The sequence below is a fragment of the Prinia subflava genome, chromosome 3 (assembly GCF_021018805.1).
Source record: "Prinia subflava isolate CZ2003 ecotype Zambia chromosome 3, Cam_Psub_1.2, whole genome shotgun sequence".
In the NCBI taxonomy this organism is placed as follows: Eukaryota; Metazoa; Chordata; class Aves; order Passeriformes; family Cisticolidae; genus Prinia; species Prinia subflava.
Window position 1 is genome coordinate 91,816,076 of NC_086249.1, and position 12,657 is coordinate 91,828,732.

Here is a 12,657-nt window from a genome sequence, read left to right on the forward strand (position 1 = left end):
TGAGGATGCTGCTTTGCATCACAAAGGTCCTCTCATTTGCACAAACAAAATCAAGCATTTGTGTCATGTTGCTCATCTACACAAATATCCACCACTCCAGTTTCATGAATGGGATGCATCACACGGCTTTCCTTCCCAAATACCTTATTTAGAGCTAAAACCTATACAGGCACGCTCAATAACTGAAGAGCAGAGGTCACACTACATAGATATACTTCACTATACATACATACATACATACATCATAGATACACTTCACTATATATATATAAATGTTAGCAACTAAGCCACGCTTTCAAAGTTCACAGAGCTCTAGTTATAGTGCCACATTTCTGTGGGCTGTGGGTATACAGCCCTTCATGCAACTCACAGCTTTCACACTTTCTAATACTTCCCTTTCAAAACATTCTTTCTTCCCCCCCACCCCCCCAGAACGGTTCTATGAGAATCCCAACACCTGCAAACTTTGCATTTAATGTAAGAGAAATGCCAAATCCTGTATCTTGAAACTCACAACCTGGAGATGCATGGCCACAACTCAGTCCCTCACTTAAACAAGCAGATCCACTGCAATCAACTGAGCTCATTTGCATGAAAAGGACCCAAAAGGTTACACCTTACATGAGGACCAAATTCTGCTTGCACAAGCAGAAAAACTGCCCAGACACAGGGAGAACAGCAAAATTTGGCCACAGAATGGTATCTCCAAGATCTCTTCCCAGAATAAGTAAGATATTTAAGACAACTGTGAAATCTGAAGCTACTGAAACCTCCTGTACTTGGGAAGGGGATGGAACAGATGACAGCTCAAAAGCCTGAATTCTCATGCAATTCTAATTAGTAAAATTCCCTCAAATAATCAGCAGTGACAGTTTCACTCCATGTTTTTATGGAAAGCGGGAGAAAAAAAGGTTCAGATTTGTAATATTTAAACATTATAAATCTCCCATTCAGCTGCTGTCACAGGACTACAATTACAAGACAAGGTTTAAACCAGCTGATGCGAAATTACACAAAGCAAGGTAGGGGCTCACTGCCATGCATTCTGTGAATACAGAATTGCTACCTGAGGTGAAGGTGCCAATTAGGCCAGTAAAAAAAGTAGTTCACTTTTAAAACCAGGTTTTCTTTCCAGACAGAAATTATTCTATTTGTATGTACTGTAGTATTGTTCCTATCCCCCCCCTCAATATATAAAGCCAATGTTCCTCTGAGAATATAAAAGCTTGATCCTTCTGCCATGTATGGACAAAAAAAAAAGAGGCAAAGAGATTTAGCAACTTACTCTAAATCCATGTGAGCATTCCACAGGAGCAGTAATGGAAACATATCTCCTGAATTCTAGCCTGGAATTTTAACTATAAAATTAACCTTCTTTAATACAGTCAGTTATTATCATGATAGTTTTGACAACTGGCAAAGGAAGTGGAAAAGATTAGCAATTTTTCGAAACAGCTTACTGCCAAGGATTATAAAAATTTATGTCCTTATGTCTCAATTGAACAACAGAGCCATACAAAAGTGTAACTATCTGTAATACATTCCACCTCTTCCTATCTGTGTTTGGATTACTTCTGGTTATGAGGTAGCTGTGAGATACTAATTGATATGTTTCTATGATAAAAAAGCAGTTAGAAGTCATTATTCTGCTATCTAAAAAGCAACATCACACTTGGAAACTTCAATGTCCACCTTGGCAAGACATGGACACTACAGCTTGAAATTTTCTTCTTTCTAGATTTTAGTTGCTGTTACCAATATAATAAAAGAAATAAAAAGTCTCTGTCTTCTGCAAAAATTTTTAGCCTACCTTAGGACTTAAAGGTAAAATGGAGGCTGCCAAGCAATGTAAGACAAAAATGGATGAAGGAAAAAGGATTCCTCTCCCAGTGACTTCCCCAGGCAGAACTGTAGCACCTTCAGTCCCTCAGTTCTTCACCCCCATTCCCAGTCTGCCACATTTTCAAGCCAGCCCCTACAGAACCAACCACTGGAAATACCATTTAAGATCCATCAAAACCCTCTGTGAATCAAATTAACACACATCACCTCCAAAAACCCTAACTTTTACAAGCTAAGATGGGGCAGGGGATATGTGGGACTTGGGAGTTATAGGCAAAACAAAGAAAGACTTCTGAAAGATCTTTTCACTTAGTTCCCAGAAACTAAGAACTGAAAAGCCAGCTTCTAGTCTCACCAAGAGAAACCAAGAAAACAAGAACTGTGAAAAGCCAGCTTCTAGTCTCACCCCTCAACAAACATTGCCATTGCAACCACATTAGCAAAAAAACCCAAACCGGACAAACCCCAACAAAAGAACCCCCTATATTTGCTTGATAATCTGGGAGGAACAGAGACAATGAAGAGAGCAAGCAAATAATTCGAACTATCAAAACATCATCAACTTGAGTTACCTGAAGTGAACTTAGATGTGCTGATGGTGAATCTGTCAACAAGCCTGGCAAAACCCAGCTCTACACACTGAGTACAAATTTAACAACCTGACTTTTTACCCAATCATTACTGATTCTGCCCTGGTTTTGCCATTGTTTTTCCCCAAATTGCATAAGCAGGGTGAAAGGTGAGCCCAAAATGAGACAATAAAATGCAATCAGCTTCTGGGGAAGAAAGAAAGACACACAGAGCATGGATAGCACAATGCCACAATTTGTCTTGTCTCAGCATCTGAATGACAGCACTGATACTCTGGACACAGCTTACACCTATTAACACAGATTTGGGAAATATCCACTCAATCCCATCCACTAGTAGGGCACCACAACCATTTGCTGTGGCTTGGCACAACTAGGTTAGTAACTGTTCACTGCTTAGTCCCCACAAGGAATAGGGTCTTTTATTACTCAAGCTGCAGGTGGCAGGTCTGTACAGTAGTACAACTTTCTGTTTAGAGTATACTGAAATACCTGCAGTGTCCATAAGACCTGGGCAAAAGCAAATAAAAAAAATCCATGTAGCAGTCAAAAATACACGTGGTGGAGTACTTCCAATTTACAAGAAAATTACAATTACCTTATAAATAAACATGGTAAGATGATGAGGAATCCAGACTTACAATAAGGTCACATTTTTGGGAAAGGCAAAACCTTTATTTTTTCTTAAGCGATTACTGCCCTGTAGCTGCACTATCCAAGCCTTGCTGCAAGATGTCAAGAAACATTAATACCAAATAAAAAAGCTTAACATTTGAGAGAATGTGGCAAATCAGATTTTAGCCTGAAGCACTGAGGAGTTTTTCATGTACAATTCTGAAGACAGCACAAATCTGCTTACTGTATGTGCCTGATTTAACTACTGTGATCTGCTTGTGAAGAGAAGCTGGCTGCACTGACAGAAAAATAAAACCTCCAACAGTATGAAATTGTACCACTTCACCTTTTTTTTCTCTAATGAAACTTAATTACCATGCTTATCTGATTTTCTTGGCTACTCTAAACAACAGAGTCTTCACAGATTTAACTGTAGCTCTGTCTAAAGTTTCAACACTTCTTTTGTTTCATCTGCAAACAGAGCAATACTTAGGTTTGTACTGATGTTGCACATTTGTGCACAACTCAGCTGAAAACATAACAGAGCTATTTTCACATAATTTCATCAGCAACAGAGAAGACCATATCTAGTATCTAGCTTGGTAAAAGTAAACATTGAGACCATGACTGAAAATTAAATAAAACTAAGAAATCATAAAATAGACAAATAAGAAACTCTTAAATTTCCACTTGAGCCTATACTACTCTTATTGCTGCAGACAGTTTTAGAAGGAGATCTTTAACATCAACACCCTGATTAGCATAATGAAAGAAGATTGCTACCACTGACAATAAATGCACTAAATTAGGAGAAAAGCAATGAGAGGACACAGGGTGTGGAAGAGGGGGAGACAGAGGAGAGGGAAAGAAGGAATGTGACTAGGGGCAAAAGCTACAGTGTATCATGGTTTTGGTTTGGGTTTTTTTTATTATTATTTTATCATCTTCCCCTGGCCTCCCAAATTTTTAGAGTGCAGAGAGCAATTCCAACTTTTTAAGTTCTTTGCATCACCTTTATCCTTCAAAAATCTAGCTTCATAAGGCTGGGGGGATCATGGATATGTAGAAAGTGATCCCTCTCTTTCCAGATGCTGTTCACATCTAAATGATAGATACTACTTAATACCGAAATAAATCTTTGCAGGTGAAACTACTTATTGTTTCCCACATGGATTGTCCCTGGTTCTTCTGTCTTCTCTCCCTTATGGAAAAGATTTTACTTCTGTTATAAATAAAAAGGTGGGTTGCCTGAGTAACTGCCATTTACATATAATAACTAAACAGTAAAATAAATTCATACAGAAACAGCAAATAGAAATAGTTCTGACAATTTCCAGTCACCTGCTGCCTACTTCAATCATAAGCCTCAAATACAGTGAGCTACAGAGCGATACAAGAATATCAAGAATATTCTTGGGTATAGCAACAGATTTCTATTATTCAGCTGAGTGAAGTAAAAATTACAATCTATTGTAGTTAAATAGAAAAGTACAATACATTTGGCCTGGAAAAAGAGTGAATAAAAAACATGCAAAATATATAAAACTTTAAAAGCCTTCTTAAAGTATATGGAAAGCAGAAGTTACATGGTCCCAAGAGATGACCAAATTTCAGAAGGTAATACTAAAGCAACAAGACTGAATTCTTTTTGCATTCATACTCACTCCAAGGAAGCACACAATATCAGTAGAAGTTAAAAAATCCCAAATACCAATTAATGAATAATCATGGAAGGAACAGAAAACATAACAGAAGGCACCAGTATGTCACTAAGTTTCCATATAGTGTGCACTTCTGGATCCAGTGGCTCAAAAATGCTGTAAGTGAAAAGGAAACAGTACAGAAGAACAAGGGTGACCAGAGGAATAAAACTGATCCCTGATCAACAAACCCAAAATCTTCCTGTAGAAGTACTGGAAGTACAAGGACCTGTTTCAGTACAAGAAACCACAGACAACAAATGAAACTATCAGCAAGGAAAATGAATATCACCTTTACTACAAAAAATGTACTCAAGTAGAAAACACCTTATGTTGTAGGTGCTAAAAAGGCTGTGTAGGTGCTAAAAGTTTAGATGGCTCTAGTATACAACAGAACAGGTTAGATCAAGGTCCTCCCCTTTTATGCTGATACCCGAGAAGGTAACCAGCATAAAAGCATTATTCTGGGTTTGGAAGGTGCTGGGCTGTAGATGGACAGATACTAGGAACACTTGTGCAAGCCTGCCTCCTATGTGCTTATGCTTTTCTTCAGATACCTGCTTTCAGCTAGTGCTGGAGAAAGCCTCCAAGAACAGAGGATCCTTCAGACTGCTCCAGCAGACATTACCAAGTCTATCTCTTTCATTAGGTACTTTTCACAACACTCTTTATGTGTAACAAGTCATCTCTAAAAGCATTTAAATGATCGAGAGACACAAAGAAAACAATGTATTCCACCCTTAAAATATTAACCTTGAGGCAGCAAGCCAAGCCAACATCAAGCACAGAAGTCAAACCATACATAACCAATTATTACTATTGAGATATTTCTAATGACACAAACTACAATATTAGCTAAGCACAGCTTCTGATAGTATAAATATCGAATGGTACATTTCATACCACTGTGCACAAATCCTGACATCCAGCCAGGTCCACTGAACTCACATCTTCTGATAAGGACCAAAGACAAAATATAAACACAAATATTAGGGCCTGAAGGCTACCAACAGTTGGTCCAAAACAACTTTTCACCTAACATCTCTGTATTATCTTCTATCTTAGCTCATGAGCTGTCTAATACCAATGAGAGGTACAGAAGATACAGTCATTAAGAGTAAAATAACACATAATCAATCTGGTCTGAATAAACTCCCCCCCATCCTAGAAGCCTGTATTTAAACTATTCCTAAAGTTCCCATGACAGAGGTCCTACATTCTCTCTGGGCATCCTAAAAGGCCAAGACAGTAGACAGTTGAAATAAAATCTTCCCTAGTTTTCATACTGTCTCCCTTACTGCATTTCATCTCTCTCTCAGAAGGTTAAAATAGACCACAAAATACATCTCATGGCAGGAAATTGTCCTAGGTATGAATGAAATTTAAAGCATCCCTTATTGCTTTCATAGATTGCAGGATATTGACTTTCCATGTTCACTAAATTTTATGTTCACTAAATTCACTATACTTTTTTTCAGCCCTCTAAGTAGTGATTTAAAACATTTAAATGCTTTCCCCTTTACAAAAATCAAGAATAATTTTCATATTCACTCTGGAGTTCAAGCCATTCTTAAGTCAATTATTTTCACTTTCTGTTCCAGAAATTCAAGCCAGAAATACTGAAGTAACCAGCAGGAAAAAGGTCCAGACCAGAGTAATACTTCAATACTCCAAGCAAATCCCTGCAATGTAGTACCTGTCATATTTTCTCCCTTAACAGGATATGTTAGTGTGACATAATGTGATGTTAGTCAATGTTAATGCAATAACATAATGAAGAATCCTGACAACACCATCATATTTCTGAATTGAAACTACTTGATTATAGTCTTCTTGAAGCTATTATTTACACCTTAACAAAGGACTGTCATTCCACTTCTTCAATGGCTCAACAGCAATCAAGTAACAGTGAAAAACCTAATCTGAGAGCAAAAAAGTATTTCATCCAGCTATGTAAATTCAACAAGTGTGTATGACACACACAAACAAAATATAAAATAAATAAAAATAACAACACAAAGCAAAATAGAACTAACACATTATTTATGCTCAGAATGGGGAAAAATGAATACACAGTTTCAATAAAACTGCAGTTAACTTTGGGCTCACTTTGGGAATAAAAAACTCCAGCCTGCACCTCTGCACTCAGTTTCTATTAAATGTCCAAAATTCTCAGTTTTAACTACAAGTCTGTAAGAACCTTGCTTCAGATTTTATTAATGCCTGGAGTGTTTTTGTTTCTCATTACAAAGCAATAGTATCCTACCTGGATAGGTATTTCAAGTCTGAATTTTGTTTGGTTTATTACCTGAAGAACTGGATTACATAATGATCTTTACTTATTGTCAAACAACTTTAAGTTCTATCAAGCACTAATCAGACAAGAAAAAATTCTGGATGCCTTACCTCTAAATATCACTGGCTTTCCAGCAGTGAAATTAGAGTAGACTAAATATTTTAATAATATTCTTTACAGAAGATGAAATTGGACTCAATAATCTAAACTGTCACAAAAATCTGTTTTAAAACTTCTATGCCACTTATTTACACAGCCCCTCTTGTGTATCACAGAATGGGTCAGGTTGGAAGGGATCACAGTGGATCATCTGGTCCAACCTCCCTGCTCAAACAGGGTCATACCAGAGCACACAGGGTTGTGTCCAGACAGCTCTGGAGTATCTCCAGTGAGAGACAGTCCACAACTTCTCTGGGCAATCTGTTCCAGTGCACAGCCACCCCCACAGTAAAGAAATAATTAACTTAAGCATAATAACACATCTCATTCATGATCTCCTAAGACAAGATCCTCATAAGACAAGGTCAACCTTCTGAACAAGCTGAGGAAGACCCTAGCAATTGGGAGCAGAGAAACATTTAGACGAAGGTCAGTGTTGTACCTATTACATGACTTCTGATCAAGTGTACATTGTCCTCACCTGACTTTCCCCTTCCCTCTCACTTAGGTTTGTACCAGCAGATCATTTTGGACAGTACAGCTACACACACAGTTCCTCCTTTGCTGAAATCTGCCAGAATGGACTAAACTCGATTCCAGGTACTATGACCCCTGGCAGCAACTTCACAGAGGCAGGTGAGGGAAGGATGCAGAACTACCCTTAACTAATTCCAATTAGATTTTCCATAAAGAACTTGATCTGCTAGCAATAGACTGAGAAAGACAATGGGGATGGAAAAGCCAGGAAACATTAGTGATTTCTTGCCTTCTTGCTTCTCTGTTCCTTTCCTACTTCCACTGAGAATTCTGTGACACCAATCTACTTGTTCCTTACTACCTAACACCAGTTGTGAAATCTCTGAGAACAAATTATTCTAGTTAATAAAAAAAAAATATATGATTCTTCTCCTCCAAAACCTCTGACAAACTTTTATGGGGTGAGGATAGAGAAACTCACAGTTTGACAGGAAAGCCTTACACTACAGAAACCTGACGACAATCTGAATCCCCAGAGTAGCAAAGGGATTACATTGAGGGATATCGCCTTTTGTGCTATTTCCCTTCTTTCTAAGGTAGAGTTGCTCATTATCAAGTGGCCATTAGTTAATGACACACTATCACCTGATGAACAAATATCCTAAAGGCAAGAGGATGACAAAGCATTCAGAATAGGCAGCTGCAAGACAGAATTTTGAGTATGAAAGAAGAAACACTAAATGTATCGTTTAGACCTGCAATCATCACAGAAGCAAAAACTACTTTACTTAGCAGTTAGCATAACATGAAGTGCTACAGCAGCCAATATATTAGTATCACTAAAGAGGAGCATGTATCTATCAATAATACAAACAGCAAATCTAGTTCAAGATTCCTTACAAGCACACAAAATTAGAAATCATCAGAAGTCCTCCTAACAGTATTAAATAAAACATGTTCCCAGAGATACTATGAACAGGCAAAAATTGTTTCCCAGCAATTTCTATTAGCTTTAAGCGACATAAAGAAAATTTAACATTTCATCCTCGTCTGCTACTCACAAATCAAATCTTCAGTCTTATCTGCATATAGCCAGCTGGTTTTTAAAATTCTGCTGTAATTGAGGAGAAAAACAATTAAGCAATATTATTAGTCATCTTACCATTGTTCCCTGGTGGTTGTAATGTATCTCCTGTCAAGCTACACCATCCGACTGGGAAAATATCTCGAGAATCACACCTGCACCAATAGTCAAACGCTCCTCTCCAACCATCAAATGTAACAAAAACTTCATCTCCTTTAACATCTCCAATGGTTGCTGGGCAGATTAGGTATGGGTTCTTTCTATCTATAGCTTCAAGTTTCATTCCAACTTTAAAGCAGTTTGGCACAGGTTTTGGTGGTTCCTGCAAAAATAAGCGTGGTAGAATATTCGTATTTCTATGACCTCTTGAAAAAAAACAAAACTAAATAACAGCCCTTTATTTTTCCTCAACAGTCTTACTTCTTACAGTCACTACTCTCAAGAAGTTATAGAACACATTCAAAGAAACTTATTCGTATTTCAAATTTGCCTTTGTTCTTCTGCACTAAAAAAATCTTTATCCTATTCCCCCAAACACAGCTGGGATAATTAGCAAAATTCTCCATGACAGAAAGACCCTGATAAAAGTATTTACATAAGCAATAGGTTGCAACCAATAGATTATGTCTGGGCAGCAAGACAGCCAAGACACTAAAATGAAATTATTACATGCTAATAAAGAAGAGGTTTGCAGAGCATGGATATTTCTGGGGACTGATAACTGTCTAGTAAAAGCTTTACCTCTCAATTAATCCATGAAAAATTCATTAGCATTGGACATTATTTATAGGCCTCTGTTAACTCAGCTGGCCTTAGACCAATTCCAAGTGGACAAAAGAAAAACAAAAATCAAGGGAATGTGACTGGCATAAGGGTACCTCCACAGCAGGAGTTGATCTGACAGAACACAAATTACACCTCAGCCTCAAGAACCTTATTATCCAAGCCCATCTCAGATGTGCTGCAGGCTAGCACAGAGAAGCGTGGTTCATCACGCCTCAGAAAATTTTTATTATCTTATCTAAAAAAAATTATATTATATGAAGTTAACACCAAGTGATGTGATTGCAGGCCTGAATCCAACTGTTTGATTTGCTGACATACTTATCAGTATCACTCCAAAAAGAACACACTCTGTATGACAACAGGGTTTTATCACCTCAACAAAAAATTGAACCAATTCATTTTAACATTGGTTATTTTTATATAATTTTCCATATTTCACAGTAACTTACTCAAGAGTCATGTTTTAAAAACCAAAAGGCTTTTTCTACTATTTTTATCTACTTCACACTACATTTTAAATGATGAGTGTGTGCCCAATGAAAATGTTTAACAAAACCTTTCCAAGCCCTATGGTATTCCAATGGGTCTCATTCCCTATTAATGGTTTTTTTTTACTCCTGTGCACGTTCACATTACTACAGTGCTGTTAAGAAATGTGATATGCATTTTATCTAAAATCCATGAGACAAAAATGAGCAAGCACTATTTTTCTAAATAAAAATTTCAAACCATACTTTGAAATCTCAACTCAGGAAATGGCCCTCTCTATAGGCTACAAGCAGATTCCTTTCTGTCTAGTTCCACAGCTTGTCAATCCAGTTCAAAGTCATTTTAAATAACAGTCTTGCCTTCCCTGTCTTTGCTGCAGATAACAGGGTAATATCTTAGCATCCTCATTAAAAATGTAGCCATGGACCAATTGATAGGAAGTTGTTTACTAGAAATGCCTTTCCTCTTACCTTCTTGAAGAATGCTGCAGGTGCCATTTCAGCTCCATTGAGAGTTTTTAAGAGAAACATTGGCCAAGAGGATGCATTCATCTGGAACCCTGAGGACAAACAAAATCCAAACAAAGGGCCCCACATTCAGTTTGTAAAATACAATAGGAGAAAAGGTTTACAAAGTCTGCTTCACTAATGCCTCATTCCCTCTATTTCAGACTTGGCCAAAATAGAAGCAGCTAAGAAGAAATGACATGATCGCTGTAGCTGCAGAAAGCTGTGTGATTCATTTCCATTCTGAGTGACTTGCCCACAAAATCACTCAGCATAACATCAGGTATTACAGATTAATTTCTAGGATTTAATGACATGCACTAGGTACTAGGACAGGAGACCATTAGGTTCTCCCACACAGTCTCTGGTGCAGTGGAACATCCCTGGCACAAGGGCCTAGCTTTCCCTTCAGGTTCTAGCTCATTTATTAAGAAGATACTATTTTATTTTTGAGAATCTTATTATTCTTTCACCAAACCACAGACAAAAAACAAGAGCAATTGGTATTTCTCCCTCCCTCATTAAAATAAATACATAAATAGCCATAAAAACAAAGAATACCCAAGAGTGAACAAAAATAAGTAATTTTAATAAATCATGTATCATACTGAAAAACATAAACCTGACGGTCTATTTTATTATTCTTCATTAACAAGTGAATAAAAATCGTAAACAATCAAATTTGTTTAGATGAACTACCTCATCCAAACAGAACAAAGGTTTGGCTGAAAACCTTCTTATTCAAGATAATCTTCCCTCACAATAAACCACTTTCCAGTTAAAAGATAAAACAAACCAAACAAAAAATCCTTTTGCTTTCTTTGCTTTCCAAATTAATGTTGTAAAGTAATGAGTAAGATAATAGACATAGTGGACATTTTTTTCTGCTTCTTTAGCAGTTAGATGTCTGGAACAGTTCTGCAGAGAAACAGACATAAAACAGAAAATTGGAATCTTTTCCACAAAGCAAATAGTACCATAATCTGCCAAAAGCTCATGAGTTCCCTCATAACAGATCTTTAACAATTGTCTTAAAAATGTGTAACTAGAAAGGTGGAACATATCTGCAATTCTTGATCACTTCAATAATTTACTCATCTAAAATTCGATTATATGCTATAGTGGTTCTTTAGCTTTAAGCTATCTTCAGTAGAATAAACAGTTTTCAAGCCAGAACTATCTATGCAATGCCTAAATGAATGCAGAGCTCCTATGTGATAAGTGGTGTCATAATTCGGGGACCACTCAGTTGAATGTCAGGCCTGGTTTCAGACCAGAGTCTTTATAAAACCTGAACACGTGTGGTTACTGAAACACAATACTCCCAACTAGGTAGCTCAGAAAAGATATACAAGCAAGACAGAAGAGTGACAACTAAACAACAATTTCAATTAACTTCATTCAGCCTTTAAGTTGTCCTGGCAAAACCAGAGAAAATGCTATTTGCAACATAATTTGCTCAGAACATTAAGTTCTCAACAACAAAAAGCTCACCTATGGAAAACAAAGGCTGGAACACGAACACTTTGCTGCAATAATCACTTTCTCAAAACTCTTATGCAACATGCATAATTAAAGCCATGTAAAAATCAGGTAGGAGGGACAATTTTAGTTAGTTATTATGATAGAAGTGGAACATTAGTATCCAGAAGGTTCCCTACTACTAAGGAAAAAAAAAATGGTTAAATGTCTAACAGGAGGTAATTATACACTCAATTAGCTCCCAGCTTTACCCAGGAACAGGATGCTGTAAAACTGCCAAAAAGGCTTTTTCAAAAATTTATCTAGGTATGCCAGAATGTTTGATTGCTGGAATTCAGCCTATCTCTAGAAAAATCTAGAGCAGGAGGGCCAAAATAGTGGCACTCACATTCTTTTCTAATAATCAGCAATTCAGAGGACAGGTAAACTTACAAGCCTGGGTGCAGAGAAACAGCTGCTTGTTAGGTGTGCACTGCAGGCAGCCTGACCACAAAAGAGTAAGAAACACTATCTGAGGAGAAGGCATCAACCTCTCTACTGATGGTCATGGAAAGTTTCTCCTCTTAACAAATCAACTGCCCCCATCACACATAACCAGAGTTGTTTACTCTTCCCTCTGGCTTAGAAAAGC

The 12,657-nt window shown here is 37.3% G+C and overlaps 1 protein-coding gene across 1 annotated transcript in view; it reads right to left on the reverse strand.

The window, feature by feature from the left end:
- Positions 1–12,657, reverse strand: part of SCML2 (Scm polycomb group protein like 2) — a 72,398-nt gene that overhangs the window by 26,967 nt on the left and 32,774 nt on the right. The window contains exons 6-7 of the mRNA XM_063392908.1: positions 10,509–10,597; positions 8,842–9,085 (exon numbers count right to left, since the gene is read on the reverse strand). Of these exons, the coding sequence (XP_063248978.1) occupies positions 8,842–9,085; positions 10,509–10,597 (333 nt within the window). The remainder of the gene's footprint in view (positions 1–8,841; positions 9,086–10,508; positions 10,598–12,657) is intronic.